General features: G+C 40.3%; 3 protein-coding genes across 11 annotated transcripts in view; 1 reads left to right on the top strand and 2 right to left on the bottom strand.

Moving 5' to 3' along the window:
* The window catches only part of RAB8B (RAB8B, member RAS oncogene family), a 29,724-nt gene extending 27,269 nt beyond the window's left edge, over positions 1-2,455 (bottom strand). For 3 of the 4 annotated variants that reach the window (XM_039557842.1, XM_039557843.1, XM_039557840.1), the window contains exon 1: positions 2,249-2,455. In XM_039557842.1, coding sequence (XP_039413776.1) covers positions 2,249-2,372 — 124 coding nt within the window. In that variant the 5' untranslated portion in view covers positions 2,373-2,455. The remainder of the gene's footprint in view (positions 1-2,248) is intronic. The other variant, XM_039557839.1, reaches the window with a different exon arrangement.
* On the top strand, positions 2,275-14,648 carry RPS27L (ribosomal protein S27 like). 2 transcript variants are annotated; one of them, XM_039557844.1, is made up of 4 exons: positions 2,275-2,357; positions 10,566-10,674; positions 12,966-13,076; positions 14,142-14,645. In XM_039557844.1, the coding sequence occupies exons 2-4, from the start codon at positions 10,656-10,658 to the stop codon at positions 14,168-14,170; spliced, it is 159 nt and encodes a 52-aa protein (XP_039413778.1). In that variant the 5' UTR covers positions 2,275-2,357; positions 10,566-10,655; the 3' UTR covers positions 14,171-14,645. The 2 variants fall into 2 exon arrangements, with proteins under 2 accessions (XP_039413778.1, XP_010389071.2); XM_010390769.3 differs by lacking the exon at positions 2,275-2,357 and adding an exon at positions 10,080-10,240 and having other exon boundaries at positions 14,142-14,648.
* The window catches only part of LACTB (lactamase beta), a 24,722-nt gene continuing 16,407 nt past the window's right edge, over positions 12,347-20,661 (bottom strand). For 2 of the 5 annotated variants that reach the window (XR_005602802.1, XR_005602803.1), the window contains 2 exons: positions 15,289-18,350; positions 14,514-14,738 (listed from right to left, as the gene is read on the bottom strand). Coding sequence is in view for 1 of the 5 variants with exons in the window: in XM_010391206.4 (XP_010389508.2) it covers positions 17,807-18,350 (544 nt within the window). In the remaining 4 variants the exon portion in view is untranslated. Of the gene's footprint in view, positions 13,906-14,513; positions 14,739-15,228; positions 18,351-20,661 lie in introns of those variants that run through there. The other 3 variants (XR_005602800.1, XR_005602801.1, XM_010391206.4) reach the window with 3 other exon arrangements.

Here is a 20,661-nt window from a genome sequence, read left to right as displayed (position 1 = left end):
CCTTAAAACTTGAACTGACAGAGCAGCCTGTTTGGGAAAAATGCTGCTTCCCTGCACCTCCTTCCACACCACGGTTAACTATGACTTACCAGTCAAGGAAAAAAAAAGCAGAGCTGTTAAAAATGGAATTCCCCCAAGCTCATCAGATGGACCAGTTTTGACTGTAAAACCAACTACTATTGAGAAGCCACTAAAAGACAAAGAAAGGGCATGCGAGCACATCTTCAAGAACAGGTTAGAGCCACATGATTGACCTACGAGTAATATACACAATACACGAGGAAGACTGAAAAAGACCCCAAGTATTTTTATTCAAGCATATGTCAGCACTTTTATGAACAGTTTCACTATTTCCTGCATTGTCAACTTTCCTGTTTGGAGGTTCTTTGCTGAAAAATAAAAAGGGACTGGAATTATAAGAAGGAAAACGTAACTGTGAAATCACAACTACTACCTATGGAATTAGAAGTATACCTCAGTTATTAGTAAGTTTCTTAAGCTGATTCATTTTGAAAATAAGGCCCTTGCAAAAGCAAATATAAAGGAAGGAAATGAGAGCAAATCCCGTATTTACTGAACACAGTAAGAAAAAACAACAGCATATTCACAGTCCTCAAGACTTCAAAGTGAATCAGTGAGGGAAAAAAATATATCAAGGGCTAAGCAGTTCAAGAAACATCAAGAAAATGGTTGGAAGACAGACACACCCATTTATGTTAGCTGTCTCTTTAGAAGTATAAAGAAGTAGCACAGTACCAAAGTAGGTTTTTTTTTTTCAATGATACAGCATTTATTAATGTTTATTAAGCCTTTTATTGTACCGCAAGTACAGAAAAATACTAGTTAAGGTAAAATGCTACTCAGGCCTTAATCAGCTGGTGTTACTGATACAGCATTTTGAAAACAGTTGCAGCGAGAGAAGAAATGTGCCAGAAAAATGCAGATAAACTGTTCTTAAAGCATTAAAACTGACAGCACACCTAATTTAGTCAATCACATGTGCCTAAATATTGTTTCTTCCTTGTGCACCAATTTCCGCACAGTAAAATGTCTGAAAAGGATAGGGCATTAGGGTATCATAAAACAAGTTACACACTATTCCACCTCATCTTGAAATCAATTTCTTTTTAATAGAGTCTACTCATTCTCTTAGTGTTATTTTTTAAAGTCAGCATTAGTTTTGCCCTCCTAAATACTAGTAACCTCCACTGCAGTTTATCCCTTCATCCCCAAAACAGTGTACTTCACTTTAAAAGTGACCTCAGCTACAAGTAGCTAACCATAAATCTCAAGTCTTGCCACACTGTAATTTCAATTCAACTCTGTATCAGCGAAGGCCTTAAAAATTTTGCTTATTTCAGCAGAGTATTCTAAAATTGACAGATGTTACAAAAATATGTAACAACCTGTTTTGATATATCACACCTCACTGTCATTAAAAAAGGTTAGTGAAGCTTAGAAACCCCTTTTCAGAACCAAATTTAGGACAAAACTCAACTTTCGTCAAGGAGGTTCTTCCACCTAGTCACTAAGGGGCTTCTGTAGTCGACTGAGGAGCACGAACGAAACTACTCCAAATCTCAAAAACGTGATCTTTATGTTCACGAACACACACGCATGCATTAGAAGTGCTGAGGGAAGAACTGAGAGTTGAACCACCTGCCTAGAGCGTTCAGTCAGTGTCACTACGCAGCTCGGCATGAGCCACAGGCAGCTCGAGCAACCCCCGCCCTCCACCACTTTCCGAAAATCTGCACCTAAACACGAGACGCCCCACAACGGGAGAGCCCGAGAAGCCGCCGTTCTGCCACAGGCCGGCAGCGCTGCGGGCTCGGCGCGGGGCCCCCCCGATCGCGCCGGGAAGGGGCTGCGGGCTCCGCCCGCGGCACAACAACGGCGGCGGCGCGGCCCGGCCCGGCACAACTGTTGCTGTGGCGGGGCACGGCAGGCGCCGGGGCCGCTGCGGGACCGGCTCGCACCCTGCGGGCCCCGCCAGGGCCGCGGCACCTTCCCCCCCCCGGATAATCCCTCCCAAGCGCGGCGGCGCTGGGCTCCCGCTGCCCCCGACCCCTTCTCCCGCACTGGGCCGGGCACGGCCCAAACGCGGCCCCGACCCCGGGCGGCGAGACGGGCGGTGCCCCCCGCCCTTCTCTCCCTCCTTCCCTCCTTCCCTCCCTCCCTGCTCGGCCCCGGGCAGGACCCCTCGCCCGCCGGGATGGCGGCGCCCGGCCGCGGGAGCGCCCCTCACCGATGGTGGAGATGAAGGTGGTGTTGAAGGCGTCCTCGCTGAAGCGGAAGAGCAGGCAGGTCTTGCCCACGCCCGAGTCCCCGATCAGCAGCAGCTTGAACAGATAGTCGTAAGTCTTCGCCATCTTCGCCTGGGCTCGGCTCGCCGCCGCAGCAGGAGGGGGCGAACGCGGGAGGGAAGGAGGGCGGGACTACGGCGGGAGGGCCAGGAAGGGAAGGGAAGGGAAGGAAAGGCGGGAGGAGGCGGCCCCGCGGACGCGTCACGGCGCCGGAACCGCCGGGCCCGACGGGGGCTGTGGTCCGCGGGCCCGGCACTCACTGAGGGACGTTTGGGGCTTTGCTGTCACTGCGCGGTCACAGGGCCGCGTCCCACGGGGCTCAATTCTCTCTGGATCCTGACAAGAGTTGTAAAAAGCGTCAGGTAGTTTTGTGTTCTAGTGGCACATTAAATAATGGCATAATACTCCACGTCACCAATAAGTGAGTGTAATGTGTGACCTCAGAAGTTTACATGTTGCCCTGGGCATGTCAACTCAGAAAGAAACTTATGCACACAACACAAAAATTATTTTCATGCGGTCTCATATAACACTGGAAATGGGGATATTCTACAAGATACCTACTCTAGAACAGTTCAAACACTTTCCCCCATCTTTTTTCCCACTAATAATTATCTCTTGGTGTGAGGCAGCCTCATTATGTATTCATTATAGTATGTTCCCCACAGGATGTCACAAGGCACTATAAAAATAAATAGCACTACTGAAACACTTCGAAATGACAACAAAGAGTTACTGCTTTAATTTAATTTAAAGACTGTAGCCTTCAGACAAGCTATAAACAGAACTCTCTAACACTATAAATCACTAGAACAGTGCTCGGTTTCCTCTTAGCAAAAACAGGGAAAAGAGACATTTTCCCCAAATCATTCATCAAAGTTTCTATTAGTTATAACCCAGCTGACGACTGTAAAAGGTCCTTTCTCACTTCTGGGGTGGTTTTTTTTGTTTTGGTTTGGGGTTTTGTTTTTGTTTTGGTTTTGGTTTTTTTTTGTTTGTTTGTTTTGGTTTTGGTTTTTTTTGTGTATGTTAACTTGGCAAATATATATGCTGAGTTCTATAGATAATCAAACAAAATTAGTTTTGAATATTAAAGCTCTCTCATACATGGTTAGCCTCCTGCAAGCACACAAAAAATCACCTCATGACATTAAACAACAATTTGATGGGGTGAAATAGGGCTAAGCTAGTCTAATGCCTGGCTACTGCTGTATTTGTGCACTGAGGAATCACTCCAGACAAATACCTTCAGCCATTATAATCCTTGAAAAAGCAAAACGTATTCTGCTCCTAGTTATTAATTATCCAAATTTTCCCTGTTAAGAGTCTCAGTTTGGTGGTATTCCTGGCCAATATGTTTTTGGTAGCAAATCATGAAAAATCCATTGACAGATGGGATGTAAATCTCTGTACAAGGTGAATTCAGCAAGAGCTTGTCATGAATGCTAATCTGACTTTCAGTTAATTGGATCAAAATATAACAATATAATTTTATATCTATACTTTTATATGCTTCATCATAATTCAAGTGAAAAAAATTCTTTTTCTTATTTATAGTAATTGTTTGATTGAGACCTCTGGAAGACCAGGATATCATCTGATAGAGGAGAATGAAAGCTGCAAAACAAGGATGGGGGGAATTGCCGGTTCTTTTTTTTTTAACACACCTGAGGACCTCTGCCTAGTTCAGGCCAGAATTTGGAAACATGGCTGCTTGGATCGTTTTTGTACTGTATAATTAGCAGTTGGGCTGTTTAAATGTTAAGATGAGTTGTTACACTACTTATTACAGGAATTGAGTTTATAAATTATAATGGCAACCTGGCAGCTGAAGCAGACAGACCAAATTGCTTAATTATTCAGTCTAACATGAATAATTGGATTATAGGAAACTGAAAATGAAAAACTAATCTCTGAAACATTTCCATGTAGCTGTACTTTCTGAGACATGAGTTGCTGTGTACTGTAATTATGGCCATGCTGAAGATTACTACACAAACACATTTCAGCATTGAAGAGAGAAATTTTGGGGTTAATATTCACTCTTGAGTTTTATGGAACACATAGGCTTTCATATGTCTCCGGAGCAATATGTTTGCGATTGCCATCTGTTACTCAAGAGTATTTTTATAGAAAAATAATGCAAATTACTTCCCTCTTCAATTACACTGGTGCTTTGCAATAGTGCGTTCTGCTCTGATTTGGAAAAGTGCCAGTTTGCCACATTTAAGGGACAGATGTTTACTTAACTATGAACTTTAAAAACAAGATATAAAAATTAAGTTACAATTTTTGATTTTCTAGAATATGAAAAAACTGAAATTGTTCAATTATATACCTTGTAATATGTTAGTAAAACTTTGAGGAGTACTATCAAAGCTGTTAAGGTTCAATAACCACACCTCTACGATACCTGTTCCATGAAAACACTTTGGAACCCAGTCTTTGTCATGGCACCAAATTGGGAAAGTTAACATTTGGTTTATGTTGCATTACAATCAAATAGATCAAAAATTCTTTTCTTTTCTGGCATGGGAAAACCACTGAGGGGAACACTGAACATGCAGGAAATAGAAGAGATTTGAAACTATGGTTTACCTTTTGTCACAATGCAAAAGCAGATGGTACTGTAACAGTTTGATTCTGTTTTGTACATTTCAAAAAAAGCAGAATTTTAAAAGCCTTTACGATCCTTAAATTACTACCATTTTGCCTGAATAGAATCATAGAATCATTAAGGTTTGAAGAGAGCTCTGAGATCATTGAGTCCAACCTTTGACCAAACACCACCTTGTCAACTAAGCCAGAGCACAAAGTGCCATGTCCATTCCTTTCCTGAATGCTTCCAGGGATAATGACTCCATCACCTCCCTGGGCAGCCCATTCCAACGTCTAATCACCCTTTCAGTGAAGAAATTCTTCCCCATGTCCAACCTAAACCCTCCCTGGAGCAGCTTGAGGCCATGTGCTCTCATCCTGTCACTTACTCCCTGGGTGAAGAGCCTGATCCCCACCTGGCTACACCCTCCCTTCAGTAGTTGTAGAGAGTTATAAATTCACCCATGAGCCTCCTTTTCTCCAGACTAAACACCCCCAGCTCCCTGAGCTGCTCCTCATCTGACTCGTGCTCCAGATCCTTCCCAGCTCTGTTGTCCTTCTTTGGACTCACACCAGCACTTCAATGTCTTTCCTGAGTTGAGGAGCCCAGAACTGGATGCACCCCCCAGCACAGGGGGATGGTCACTGCCCTGGTCCTGCTGGACACACCATTGCTGCTGCAGGTCAGGTGCCATTTGCCTTCTTGCCCACCTGGGCTCATGTTGAGCCACTGTCAACCAGCCCTCCCAGGTTCTTTTCTGCTGGGCAGCTTTCCAGCCCCTCTGCCCCAGCCTGTAGTGCTGCAGGGCATTGTTGTGAGCCAAGGGCAGGAGCCAGCATCTGGCCTTGTTGAACCTCATGAAAGTGGCCTTGGCTCCTAGATCCAGCCTGTCCAGATCCCTCTGCAGAGCCTTTCTGTCCTCCAGCAGATCAACACTCCCATCCAACTTAGTGTCATCCATGAACTTCCTAAGGGTGCCCTCAATCCTGTCATCCAGATCATCAATAAAGACCTCAAACAGGACTGGGCCCAGTACTGATCCCTGGGGAACACCACCAGTGACTGGTCCCAACTGGATGTGGCACCATTCACCACCACACTCTGGGCCCAGACATCCAGACAGTTTTTAACCCAGCAAAGAGTGCACTTATCCAAGCCATGGGCTGCCAGCTTCTCCAGAAGAGTGCTGTGGGAGATGGTGTCAAAGGCTTTACTGAAGTCCAGGCAGATTTCACAGCCTTTCTCTCACCCACTAGGCAGGTAGCCTGGCCATAAAAGGAGATCAGTACCACAGTTCAAGCTCGTCCGATAAACAAGTAGTCCTAATCAAGTTATGGCAGAATTCCTTTAGTCACTGGGGTGTAGGTAAAGTGCATCTGTTAAAGCCCTCAGTTTAAGAAAGGAACTAACAGGAATAGCAAAATGTAATTACTACTGCTATTCATATGCAGTAAATTCAAAAATCTTTACATACACATAAAAAATGCCAGAAAATTCTTGTTTACCAATGCCTACATTTTAAAGAAAAAACCAGATTATATTGCTACTTCATTCCCACTCTCATTTTTAGTTTCTCAAATAATACACATCATTACTTCTAGCTTTCAAAAAGTCTTTTCCCCCCTCAGTTCAAAGGTGAGACTGGTTAAGTAAAAAGACAACTGTGTGAAAATGTGGTTTCAGTGAAGCTCTTCGGCTCAATGCATACAAAATTGTAGAAAATTCTGCATCTTAATTACTTAAGTATAAGGTTTAAAAAAACAATAGAGTTTAAAACATGTTGGTAGAACTAAGAGCCTGTTATTTTGGCACTAACTGGAATCAACAGGTCCAAGTCCTACAAACAAGAATCTTATGAGGTAGTCCTGCCCTGAATGCCACCTAACCACAAGTCATTAACATGAGCTTTGCCCCTTAGCTTTTGAACTCTGCTAGCCAATATAATAATATTTTTGATGCATATCTCTAACAACTCTGACTTTGGCAGGTACCTCTGGAATTCATTACTGTTGATGACCATCATGTGACACTCCTTTAAAAAAAGTCACTTATTCCCTGTTTCCAGTAAATAAATCTTTGACTGAAGGTAGATACTTCTGTGCTCATTCTACACTTTGTCTTACTGCATTTGATAGGTTGATATGTCCTGCTTTTAACTCGTAGTTTTAAGATCAATGCATTGGTTTAATTTACAAAGAACAGTACTCTATTGTAGTGATCTAAATGTACGAATTTTCCAATGTATATATCAGAACTTTATATAGAAGAAATTAAATCAAGTCATTATTGGGAAAAGAAATTACACAAAGTACGTACAGTTCAATTCCAGGAAGAAAAAACACTGTAAGATTCTTATCTGTAAAATCCATTAATTTCAAAGTTTGCTACTACAATAGCACTAAAAGTGGACTTTCTTCAGTTTCCACTGCTAATCTAAACTGTCTGAGCATAAGTATATTTAAACCAAATTATTACATGCCACAGTTTACACCATTAGTTTACAATCAATTAAAATTATAACTCTTAATTCTGAAGTACAGGCAAAACCACAGACAGGTCACATTCTGGATCAAACATACCACTTGAAGTGAACCTACTTCTTTTGAGTGCAGCTTCGAGGTGGTTAGTGAAAAGAAATCTAAATGGTCTTAACGATAGTATTACAGAGACACCCATCCCCATTTTAGTATTCTAGACAACTACTACAAGCATTAGTAGGGTGAATTTGTTGTTTTTTTTTAATCAGTCACTACACACTTCTTCAGTGACCACAGGCAGTTTATACAAGGTTCTGTAGTAAAACCTCCTAAAAGCCATTTTTCTCACAATGACAAAGCAGATCCTAAGGAGCCACCCAAATTTAGGTGCAGAAGGCCACAAATGGAGCAGAACGAAGCAGTACCAGGCACAGCAGGTGCTCATCACAGTGAGGGCTTGCAGGCTGTCCCAGCCCAGCAGGAACCCACCCACAATGCATGTCCTCAGAGACACAGATTCAGCTTTCAAACACAAGAGACTGATACTCGCAATGCAGGAAAAACCCAACTGTCATTATGTTGTTTTTAAACATTTCCAGATCAGCTTTTGGAATTTTTCTGTTGTCATTCTATGACAGATAAAGTTTCTTGATCTTTTCTCTAAAATGAGATCAAAGTCCTTGCTTGCTGGGAGAAGGCTGGAAAGAGGAAGTTGTTCTCTTAGACCTGAATCTATCTGTGTCTCAGTAGGCCAAGCCACAGACAGCAGACAGCAGCATTTGTCTCCTTGCTAACTGACACTTAAACTCAGCACTGCATTTCCGTTTTCTAAAGAGTGCACTTCAAAAAAAGCTTCAATTGTAAGATTAAAGGTAATGCATTAGAATTGACTCATACAGCAGGTCACTGAACTACAAGCAGTTACAAAAAGGAAATGAATCTCCAAGCAAAACCAAAATAGAGAACCAGAGGAATGTGTCCAAAACACATCCTGTTTTCAGATCATCCTGTGTGCCCCTCCTTCCAATGAAGCCAATTTTTAATGTGACTTTAAAGTCTTCCTCAGCCACCGAGGCTCTTTGCAGGAAAGACATCTAAGGGAAAGCTAGGAGGAAGAGGTGAAGAAGGGCTATTTTATTGCAGGTGGTGCTTTATACATGGTGAAGGTATTTTATTTAACAAAGGAAAACATAATTCTCCTTCAAATGCTGAATCAAAAGCCTTAAGAGATTATCCACTTTCCATTCTGCTTGCAGATAAATAACATGCATTTGAAAAGGATGGGAAGGTAATAGGAACAGCTAAGACCCAAGAACTGACTCTGTGCTGGTAACTGGTTTATGTTCTTAGCTTCACAGGACAGCATGCAGAGGAAAGTATGAGTCAGAGCCCTTCCTATTAAATTCCCCATGATACAAGAAATACTTCCAAAATACCTCTATCTGTGTGTCATCACCACAACAGCGCATAAGGAAAAAGTGCTAACACAGCATTACAGTGTTACAAGGCTGTGACAGTGAGAAGAGGAAAAACAATATAATGGCTTGGAGCACTACAACACATGGGGTTATTCTGGCAGAATAATGGAAGAGTTTGAGGTGGAAAGTATTTTGAAAGTTGTTACAGTGTCAGCACTGGAGGGACCAAGCCCAGCTTTGAGAATATTGTTGTCAGAAAGGTATGCTTCTATGAAATTATATCCTCACTTGTGCTCATGGCAAACTTTTCAAATAATCTTTGCTAAATGCATCAGTTCCCTCTTAGAAAGGCATGTTCCCTTTGGACGTTTGGGAAGCCTTCATATCAAGTGATTTTTGTAAGGTCTATTGTGCCACCACGAGGATTTCTATTGAACTACACTTTAAAAGTGTTCCAGGATAAATACATGTGATTTTACAGACTACATTTGTGATTACTGACTTATGGGAAAAAATATTCAGTCTCTTACTAAAAAAAATTAGTGATTTTTTAAAAAATTTCCACTATCTGCAATATTTTTATGTCTCATAAGTTGTCTAAATTGATTTAAGTATATGAATGACAACTAACAGAAATTATTCTGCCTTTTTCTTTTTGACTGGGACGGGAAACTGCAAAAGAATATGCTCACAGGTACAGCTTCATGCAATGCATCATTTAGTGTGAAACAACATACGTATGTTCAGTTCTGGGATCCTCAGAACGACAGGGAGAGGGTCCTGTAGAGGCCCACAAAGATGACGAGGGGTCTAGAGCATCTCTCTTATGAGGAGAGACAGTGGGAGCTGGGCCAGTTTAGACTAGAGAAGACTGAGAGGGGATCTAATTAATGCATATAAGTGTCTTCAAGGCGAGTGCCAAGAGGATTGTGCCAGACCTTTTCCAGTGGTGCCCAGTGATGGGATGAGGAGCAATAACCATAAACTAAACCACAAAAAGTTTCACCTCAGCATGAGGAAGAACTTGTGTGTAAGGTGGCAGAGCACGGGAACAGCTGCCCAGGGAGACTGTGGAGCCTCCCTCTCTTGGAGACATTCCAAACCCACCTGGACACGTTCCTGTGTCACTGCTCTAGGTGACCCTGCCTTGGAAGGGGGTTTGGACTGGATGACTTCCAGAGGTGCCTTCCAACCCTAACAATTCTATGATTCTGTGCCATGTGAGTGATGATTTAGTCAGCATCTAGCGTGAAGTCGATGCACTTCTAAACGGCATTTATAGCCTGAAAAGGCCAGCGTCACGTATTGGCGTGTTGGAGGCACATGTGCAGCTGTTTTGCAGCGGGCACGGTCCCGCCCCCGACACGCAGCACAGGCGCGGCTCCGGCTCTGCGCCGGGCGGGAGCGCGCAGAAGGGGCGGCTCGGCGGCGGACATGCCTGTGAGTTGTTTACAGCCCTTCACCCCCATGCCCGGTGCCGCCTGTCCTCGGGCACCGCGGGGACCTTGGGGCGCGGGGGGTAACGGAGCGGAGCGGACGCGACTGTCCCCGCTCTCCGGCCGCCGCTGCGGCCGCTCGGGCTCCCTGCTGTCCTCGGCCCCCGGAAGCCGCCGGGACCCGCAGGCGGCCGCGAAGGCCCCGGCGGGGCCCGGCCCCCCGGCCCTGCGGCCTGGCTGCGGCCGCGCTTGGGACAGCCCCGGGGCGCCAGCCCGGCTCCCATGTGGCCGCGTAACGCGCAGTGCGCTTTTCCTCTTGCCCCACCTAGCTGGCCAAAGACCTAGTGCATCCCTCCTTAGAGGATGAGAAGAGAAAGCACAAAAAGAAACGTCTTGTGCAGAGCCCAAACTCCTACTTCATGGATGTAAAATGTCCAGGTAAATATTTTAAATGTTCATATGTTACGGAAGGAACAAACTAATTTTGTATACTGTTCATCTTCATATAACGGTTGATTATTATTTCTTTTTTTATCTGAGTTTCATTTATCTATTCTGTAGAGAAAAGGGTCTGTATATTGCTTTCCGTTTTTTAACAATAGAAGTGTTTCAGTCTTTGGAAAAAGTTAATGCAAACAATCCGCCTTTTCTTTTCTGGAGGTTATGGCATGAGACCTTCTTTAGTTGGGATTTTTCCTTTATAAAACCCTTGCAAGTAGGGAAAAACCCATCCCCCCAGATTTGCACGTATAAAAAGTGAGATTAAATGGAGGCCTTAAAGCATCCATAGCACAAGTTTCAAACAGAAGCCAACATTGTTTTCCTCCTTTTGTAAGTTAGTTCTGGAAGAGCAGCTGGAAAAACTTTTGACAAGGATATATGCAGGTATCCTGCACATATGCACAGAAAGTAAAACATAAACAACTGCCTTTTTTGCATATTGCTGTTAAGAACTAAGCTGCCGTCTAGCTCATATACAAGGGTAATAAGATGTTGCCTATGTCCACTTTTCACAGATCTTCATTACTTTGGCTCAGAGACATCTGTATAGTCAACTTCTCTTTTATAAAGTAAACCATGGGATTTTCTAGCACCATTACAGGAATGTGCTCTACCAGTGAACAGCTTCTTTGTTCAGCAGTTACATCCATATTGCCCAGTGTGGCAACTTCCTAGAAACTGCTGTAGCCTAAGAAGATTATAGCAGTAAGAAAACACATAGACTTGCTTACAATAGTGATCTTCCTCACTAGAAGCAGGGAACTGTTGATGTACTCAGGTTTTCTTACTATCTTATTCTATCTTAGTAGCCTAGTTTTCTAAGAAGCTCTGAGACATTGTATTCCATCTAAAAGTGATGTAAATTAATTTAAACAGCTTGAAAGTAAACTTTTAAGCATAGTTGAAGGCTAAGCCTCTAGTGGTTTTTTGGTATTTTCTTACACTTTCTTCAAAGCAGTATACATGAGTGCATACACTGTGATACAGTTAGTGTCAACATAGGCCCATAGGTCATTGGTTATCTTCATTATTGTTGGGTTAATTGTTTTTTGTGTTTGAGGGATATATCGAGCAGAGCAGGAGAGCTTCAATGATAGAATCCTATGCACAAGGCATTGAAAACAGCAGATGGCCTTATGTGTCCCTGGGTCAGTGGTATTGGAAGTTCCTGCCTCATTACTGAATTGGATTGGGCTCATTTCCCTGCCAAACCCACAAACGTTAAAAACTCATCAACGTGGAAGTTCACATTCAACAGGGGGAAAACAACATTTGCTGTGATTAAATTTTAGCTGTTAGCAGTTTTTCACAAAGATTTGTACACTTACTCTTTGTAATTTAAACAAAGCAGAGATCTGTTGTTCTGTCTAATAGTACTTCTCCCTACCAAGCAGTCCTTTTGTCAGAGGACCCTCCTCGCAACATATGTTCTATCTTAGCTTTCTGATCTACATGTGCTGAAAATGTAATCTCTGCTCACCTTTGCCTATTTATTTTGTATATCCACATCCAGATTAAACCCTTTACAGGTTTTCTCCCTCCAAAAATACCTCTTGGCTAATTAAAAATACTTTTCAGGGGAAGAAATTGAAAAGCAGTGAAAATTCCATTTTTAAGCCATGTATGAGTGATTTAATTCTTTCTTAAGTTGTAGAATTTATAAGTTGTAGACAAAAGCATTGCATAAGGAATTAGTGAAGTTATTCTGTGCCAGTCTTTGCATTTAAATATAATGTTAGTTTTATAGAATGCAACCAAGCACAGGCCTTACATGTACCAATTATTAAACAGAAAGCAAACATAGATTGGAACAGCAGTATTTATACTCCGAGCTGCCAGGCGTTGTCAACAGCAGTGTTCTACTGTTACAAGTTAAATATTTCTCCAGCTGCATGGGTTCTTCTGTTCAGCAGAGAAGGCTAATCTAGAGCTGCTCAACTTCTTTGCAGGAGATGTGATAAGCAAATTAGGGCTTGTCAGCCAGCAGGCTGTGTTGATATTTGTATAGGGGTCATACCAGTTTCAGTTACCTAACTTGCTTTCCTACGCATTTAAATAAAGGCAAGCACTTTGGAACACAACTATTTGCTTCATTTGGTTTGGTGTGTTGTGTCATGAAATACAGATGTATTTTTGGACAAGGGTAGTTAGAGTACCTGATTCAATTAACACATAAAAAAATGACGCTAGAAATACCCAGTGGAAAGGTTCATAATGCTGTTTTTCAGGGTGCTACAAGATCACCACTGTCTTCAGCCATGCTCAGACAGTAGTCCTGTGTGTAGGGTGCTCAACTGTCCTGTGTCAGCCAACTGGGGGCAAAGCCAGGCTCACAGAAGGTAAGGGCAATAAAGGCATTTTATAACCTGCAAATAGTTTAGCTTTGGTTTTGGAAACTGATACTGGAACACTTACTTTGCAAATTGCTTAGAGTTGGCTAGTAGAAACATTGTTAATGGGCCCAGAATTGTGAATTTTTCTTCAGATTCTTTGTTTTTAAATGGCTATACAGATATGCCAGGCAGCTAAACACCTACATTGTCATCAAACACACTTTATTTTAGGTGACTTGTCATTTCCTTCAGCTTATATGATGAATACTGCTGTTTAACTCCGTGCTATGTTTAGAGCGTTAAAAAGCACCATGAAAGGAGTAGGGTACTTTTGCCAGGCTAAAGTAATTCTGTGCCACTTCTAGTCACTAATGGCTTGCCTGTTTGTTTTTAAACAGCCCTACTGTAAAGCAGTTCTCTGGCTCAAAAAAAAAATTGTTTTGTATAAATTATAAGGGAATAAATAACCACTGATAATTATAAACAGATAACTCGTATATACAGGTAACTGGTATAACACCAGTATCTTTGAATGCAGCCCAGTGTCTGGGGTATATGAAAAGCACTGGAAACACTTTAGGATTTAAAAAAATGTAGAAACTAATCCAGATTTTACTAATTTCTTGTTCAAAGTGCAAAAGGTGAACATATATAGAAATTACACGTAGCAGTGCTTATATAATGTACTACTACACAGGGGTAGTAAATGTGAGGACAATACCTGAAGTAAGGCTGTTGAGCAGTTGAAAATGGTAACAACACACCTAGCAGCTGTTTCAGTTTGAGGGTTTTGTCACTAAGGAATGGAACAGTAGACTGAAATTTTAAAAGGCATCTGGAAGAAAAGAAATGGTACATCTTAGTCTTATTTTAAGATGAATTGCATGAGAGCCATGTTGTTCAGGTTGAGCTAGAGAAGACTTACAGTGCTAAATCTTCTCCTCTTGTGGTACATGAAATTTAAATTTAATCCTTGAATTTTCCTTTCATTGGATGGACAATTTTTCAAGGCAGTCTAACAATTTTAGTATCTAGACTATTCATATCTCTACTCATGTGATTTCTTTGCAGGCTGTTCATTTAGAAGAAAGCAACACTGAATGGTTCAGCATGTGATTTTTTGGATCTGTGCTCCTGGAAGCCTTACCAGTTTAAAAACGCCTGTTACAACAACAATGTAATTATGATTGATTTTGTACAAATGTAATGTACAAATTACATGCTACTCCTGACTAATCTGCTGGAATCTCTTTCTCAATAAATGATTTGAACTGCAAGTTTTTCCTGTAAGTTTGCAGACAACTGAGCTCTATTTTTATAATTTTGCATTTAAACAGTAAAAACCTTGGACTTCTGCATCCTTGCTCTTGTTAATCATAAACTACTGCAGCGTAATGCATATAGCAACAGAAACTGCTTTAAGAACACATTTAGTGTATTTTATTACTGCAACTACCCTAACTGCAAGGGTTGCAAAAGCTAGATAGGATCTTAAATGGCTCATTTGCTTTCAATGTTGCTGTAGTCCCTTCCCCATCTTGGGTAATATGGTGATAAATAAAAATGTAAAGTTACTCACCTATGTTCAGCTGTTTCTCTGGAATGCCTGGATTTTTCCTCCGACTAATTTGATCTCAGGACTGCACTTGGTATTCTAAACTGAGATTTCTATCCCAAAAAAAAAAAAAAAGGAATCCTTTGCAAAGCACTGAAAGCATTCAGTATAGAGAAGGCAATTGGCATATAAGAAATTGTAAGTCATGCAACTACACTAAGAGATGTGAATGGTATCTAGTCATTAAAAAACCAGTACAGCAAACCCATGCATATTGTCAGTATTAAATACTGGCATTAAATAATTGCTTTCTTGCAATAAGGAAAAGGGTTTAATTAGTTTTTGAAAGCCATGCCTTTCTAAATTGCTGGTAAAAATGGATTTTGTTTTTAACCATGACAAAACATTCAAACAAAATCTTACGTATATCTTATTTTACTAAATAATATCTCAAGTTATGTATCAACATCTCTTTAAAAGTATCAGGTGTCTTGGTGAGGTAATTATTGTTGGGATTTTCTAATTAACTAGTATTCTTTTTATGACTCTGAAAACTCATATACGTCTAGTCATTAAAATAAACCAAAAACCTGATACTGCAACTCGTTGCATTTGCAAGGTAAGTTTTATTTCAGTTATTTCTAACAGTGAACATGTAATTACCAGATGCAGAAGGAGGTGTTTGATACAGAAACAGGTGTACCAATGGAACACACGTGCCTTCTAAGAAAAATAGGGGTTTATGTCAGTGCCACTCACAACAAAGGTTCACTCACAATTAAGTCTATCATGAAAACTGCTCTTAATTGACCAGACAGTTTCCCACATGAAATGCCAGCCCATCAAATCACTGGTTTTAGAACAAAGTAGCAATATTAATTTAGACCTGAATACATACGCTAAGGCCAGATTGATTCCTACTCGCTCATATCTCTGCTTTCTCTACCCTAAAAGATAAGAACTCATGATTAATTTAATACCATAGCAGAGACTGTCAGGGACCCATTTTGTTCCAGGTACTGGAAGATGAAATCAGAGCATCTCCAGTACTGCGCATGTGACATCAGAGGCTTTTTAAAAGCCTTATTACAGGAGATCAAGTATAAAGAACATGGTATGCAAATAAAAAATTGGTGGCTAAACATATTCTAAATGGGGAGTGAGACACTGTCATTAATATAGTGGTATTAGCAATGCCTTAGTTTTTACCCTTACTCATTTTCATACATCAAATATTTACATTTGTTAGTGTTCGCTCATATGCAAACAAGCGTAACAGTAAACCTACACCTTCTACATTCTCAGCCTTTGTCTAAATTCACACACAACAGTGAGTGAAACTTGTTTTCTCCCAAGTATACAAAATGTTTTTCAAAAACAAGAAATACCATTTGCAAAACAGGGTATTGTACAAGACAAATATGTTAAAAATCCTAAAAGTGTTACTCTTCAGATTTTCTGCATTTAAAACATTATGTTTGATCTATTTCTATTCAGGTGTTCAACACAAAACCAGAAGTTCTTATTCTCATTCCCTGCCTAAAGCTAGCACTCCTGCTTTTCCCCAGCTAGCAGGTGCTCAGGACTGGGGGAAGTCCCCAGTACTTCTGTATTGGAACTGTCAGACAATACCAAAGACTTCAGAGAAAGAGGAGATAATTTATTGCCTGACCAATGAAAGTTCATTCAGAAGGGTTCTCTTTGTTGTGTTTACTGATTGGATACTCTTGAGATAAAGACAATACATTATTAATGAACAAAAAAGTGAAGTTCTGGTGAGTGGGCCAGAAACCACAAGCAAACAATTTTTAAGGCACAAAATGTTATAATTATGAAGAGTATACTAAACTAGTCCTACTAGCTTCAATTTAAAATGTAGGTGAAACACTGACCCCTCAAAATACTAAATTTCCAGGTTTCTTGGTCTTAGGTAATAAATATTACCATAGGCATAGTGGGAACAGACATGGCAGCATGCTGTATCATCACAAGGCAGGTAACAACTATGAAGATAATACTAAAAGCATTAGTTCAGGAAAGAGGCAGGTAGGGCTACCTTCTGCTAGCTGCTGTCCAAAACATCTTGCTCCTTGAATTCAGAGAAGCAGAGCTGCTAAACAGTGCAGGAAAGGAAGTATTGAAACCTTTCCTGAAAGATACTTCTACTTTGTCTCAGCCTGGAAATAATTGTCTGATGTAACACAGGGGAAGTGAGGTGGAGGTAAATCTTTGAGATGACAGTTGCCACGACCATGTTTGGTTGGTGAGACTTCTACTCCTGGCTTCAAGAAAGGGCTTTAAATTGTACTGAGTTATTTAAGTTCCTAATTTGTGTTTATAAAGGAATATTGACACTACAGAATACAGTGCCATTTCTGCCTACCAAGTTAGCATGTGTATCACTCAAAAACAATGAGACAGTTTGACAGCTTGCCACATTGTGCTATTTGGGTGGATTTGGCTCTAGAAATAATACCTTCATTGCACAGTAAACTAATTTCACACATTCTCTGTGTCCAATAAAAATGGATGGGAGAACATCTAAACAACAAAAAGATACTTACTTACATTGCTCTAGATTAATTCTTTTCTAATGCTTAATCCACAGCTCTGACAAAAGCCTGCTTCTGGTATAACTCTGCATTCTGGAGGTAGCTTCAGGATTTGGATTTTGTTGTTTTTTTTAAGCAAGTAAGGAAAGTGCTATGTGAAAACAAAAAGCAACGGTGATACACTTTTTCTTTAAAAAGTAATACTGAACAGTTTTGGCAGACTGGAACTGTGACAAAAGCAACATATTTGTGTGTTCAAATTGAGATGTGAAATATTTCTAAAGTTTAACATTCACGGTAGATAATTTGTACTTCTTAGTGCAAAAAAAAGCTATTTTTTTAAAATCTTTGTCAAGTGTTTCACTAGTTGAGAAAAATAACCTGCTAATATAATGATAATTTACACAGGTACTACAGAAAGTCAACTTTGACTGTTACATTCTCATTTTCTGTAAGTTAGGAATTTCCCTGAGAGATGAATTCCAGTTAGACATAAGTTTAGCACCACTAGCAGAGGTTAAGTGAATTTCCTATGCTTTTTCTTCCCATATTCTTAGTGATACTGAAGTCCAATTACACCCTTCTCCCTTTGTTTTTCAGTTCAGTGAGTTGAGTCACATACATCTCTTTTAGTCTGTATACTGTGCCCGTTTTTCTTTATCGAATTCCCTTGCAATCTTTAAGGCAGTGCTGTTGAGGGAAACCGATTGCATATTACAGATAATAGTGACAATTACCCCTCTTGGGGGTGCCACTGGCCAAGTCCCAAGAGCTTCAGGGTCCAGCTCTTCAGGCAGAATGAGGAGGACACTGCTGGCCCCCACGGCCCCCCCGGTGTGAGATGCGTAATGTCTCTGCTGTCTGCAGCAGCCATACTGTTGGTTTTTCTCTACCACAGCCCAAGCCATGGCATATTTACCATCCCTGTCCCACGACACTTCTGTTTTTGGCACTGGGGTCCACATCATTGCAACTGTGCCTGGCTTGAGGTACCCTGGAAGAAGTTGGTCATTCCTGTTTTTAAATTGTCCGGCTTGATAACTGTACAACAAGGCATTTCCAAATTTCAGGAGGTCACCTACTGATGACAAAAAGCCACCACCAGCCCACTTGTAAGAGTTGTCCACATATGGTGCATTTACCAGCCGTCCCTTTTTGTTGTAAACGTAACACCTAAAATTCAAGAAAATTCAACTTGTCATTCTCATATCCTGTGCACAACTGTTTTAAGCTGCCCTACCTTAAAAGAGCAAATTGAGCATGTATTAGCTTGTTCTCACTAACATTTAGAGAGTTTTTAAAATATATTTTTAAAATATATTTATTGCAGAAAAATCAACAAGGAATTCAGACAGAAAAACAAAAATTAAGGTGATTTCTTAGGTTAGAAGCTTAACTTCAATAAAAGTACTAATCCTGCTGCATCTTAGGATATACTAAGAATAAAGACAGTATACAAATAAGAGATGTGACAGAAATAAATAGATCAGCCAACACTGATTTTTTTAAAATCCCTGTACTAGATATTAAGTGTTTTAAAGAACAAGGAATCCTACAACTAAGGCTTAGGTGACTGCTCTGAGACAGTAGTTTCCATTTATGGCCGATTTCCCCCCACTGCCCCATTATGGTTGCCATACTCTACAACAAAGCAAGGAGCATTAAAGTCTTGCATAACACAAATTAGAAACTGCCAACCAGAATTGCAGAACAAACTATCAGGAAAAATACAACAGAAGTGCAGAACAAATTATGCTTTTGAAAGAAACAATCCAATCATGACTTGATTAATTTCATACAACATATGGAAAGGACTGTTGAATAAATATATAACCCAAGGAATTTCAACCTTTGGTCTTTAGACCAAATAAGGTCCATGTACTACTTGGAGAATTACGAAAAGGAAAAGCCCTACCTAGATTGTGCCTGTATTGGAAAGCTTTTTAGCAGACTTCTGAGTAACTTATAACACTGAAAGTCAGAGGTTGAAACAAAGGAAGAATGATGAATGGTCCAGGATGCAAGACTATCATCAACTCTGACAGTGATTTAGTATCTTGTTATTATTATATTTACTATCTTGTGTATTATTATCCCCATAATGAGTTTTTTGATCACGGAAAAAGCCTGTTACAAAGACATTGACTTATACCTCTAAATATCTAGAACATGGATTTTTAAGCATTTTCCTATTAGATAAATATAGTATAACCAAACCATTAAACAAACCTCAACACATCAATACATTCTATTTTGAGGCACCAAGCTCCAATTTGTGGAAGCAAACGCACAGTTTCAGCATCAATCAGCATCTCAGTTTTGCTTAACAGTAAGTACCTATAAAAAGACTCCCAGAACAGCACCTGTCCCAATTCTTTGATCCCTCCCATATTTCAGTTTATAAAAGGATGAACATACACACATTTTAAAAAGCCTTGACTGTACAAGGTAACTTATAACTTATGAGAACATCACTATCATCCAGATGAGCCTCTGAGTCTATACCCAGAGAACCTCTGAAATTTTGCAAGCAAACTAAACACCAGCACAAAGCATCTTAGAATAGAGCAAGTAAAGCTGTGCACACACACACTTTCAATATACACTTGTATGTACTACAAACCTCAGATTCAACATGTTCATCATTCTTTGAGAGCATTTTAGAAGCCACACTTTTAAAAAGTCTGAGTGTCATTTTCATGAGACTTTTACGACAACCTGCTTTGTCATTCAACAGAATTCTTGTCCCACACCAAAATTTAACATGGGAGTCAATAACCAATTGCAAAGCCCAGACAGGAAGGTCAATAAAATAAGAGAGAGCCAGACAAGAAACCCTAGCTTGATCCACTGTATTGGAATGGATTATCCAGTTACATAAATTTTTCTGGGTTTGTTGTTGTGTGGGTGCCTTGTTTTGTTTTTGTAGGAGTTTTGGGGGAGGGGGGTGTACTTTTTTCTTTTCTATGTTAAATTATTTTTAAAAATCAATTGGTAAAGGATGTTCTGTGTTAAACAGAATTTTAATTCTGGCCAAGATTCATACTGCAATTTGATTTATGAAAACCTCGTGTTATTGTGAGACTATTACAATTCCATGGAACTCTTTAAATGCCAGTATATTAAGCAAACCATACATTCCAATATAATCTCCTAATACTCCTTGTTTTACTTTATTTGCATTTACGTGCTTACTTGTACCCAAAGTAAATGTAAACTTCAAAGTCACCCTTATTACTCCCCTCACCCCCCATATTCAAACTTAGAATGGAAAATACTTATTTCTTATTCTGTAATTTTACGTGCTAATTACAGAACCAATACCATGGCATTGCAACCAGCTACATGACTAATGTTGGGGTAACATACAACACTTCATTCAAATGCCTGGGAAAAAAAAAAAATCACACATTCTTAATTCAGCTGACTTAATTAATATAGAAAGGGCAACAGTTGTTGTGGAAAAATTAAGAGTTCCACCCTT

The sequence above is a fragment of the Corvus cornix genome, chromosome 10 (genome assembly GCF_000738735.6).
Source record: "Corvus cornix cornix isolate S_Up_H32 chromosome 10, ASM73873v5, whole genome shotgun sequence".
NCBI classification, from domain to species: domain Eukaryota; kingdom Metazoa; phylum Chordata; class Aves; order Passeriformes; family Corvidae; genus Corvus; species Corvus cornix.
The sequence above is the reverse complement of the archived record's forward strand: the minus strand, read 5'-3'. Positions and strand labels throughout refer to the sequence as shown.

Coding starts and splice junctions, on each gene's coding strand:
- RPS27L (XM_010390769.3), top strand. CDS start 10,124: ATGTGCAGCTGTTTTGCAGCGGGCACGGTCCCGCCCCCGACACGCAGC. Junction 10,675..12,965: donor CATGGATGTAAAATGTCCAG/GTAAATATTTTA, acceptor GCTGTTTTTCAG/GGTGCTACAAGATCACCACT. Junction 13,077..14,141: donor CAAAGCCAGGCTCACAGAAG/GTAAGGGCAATA, acceptor ATTTCTTTGCAG/GCTGTTCATTTAGAAGAAAG.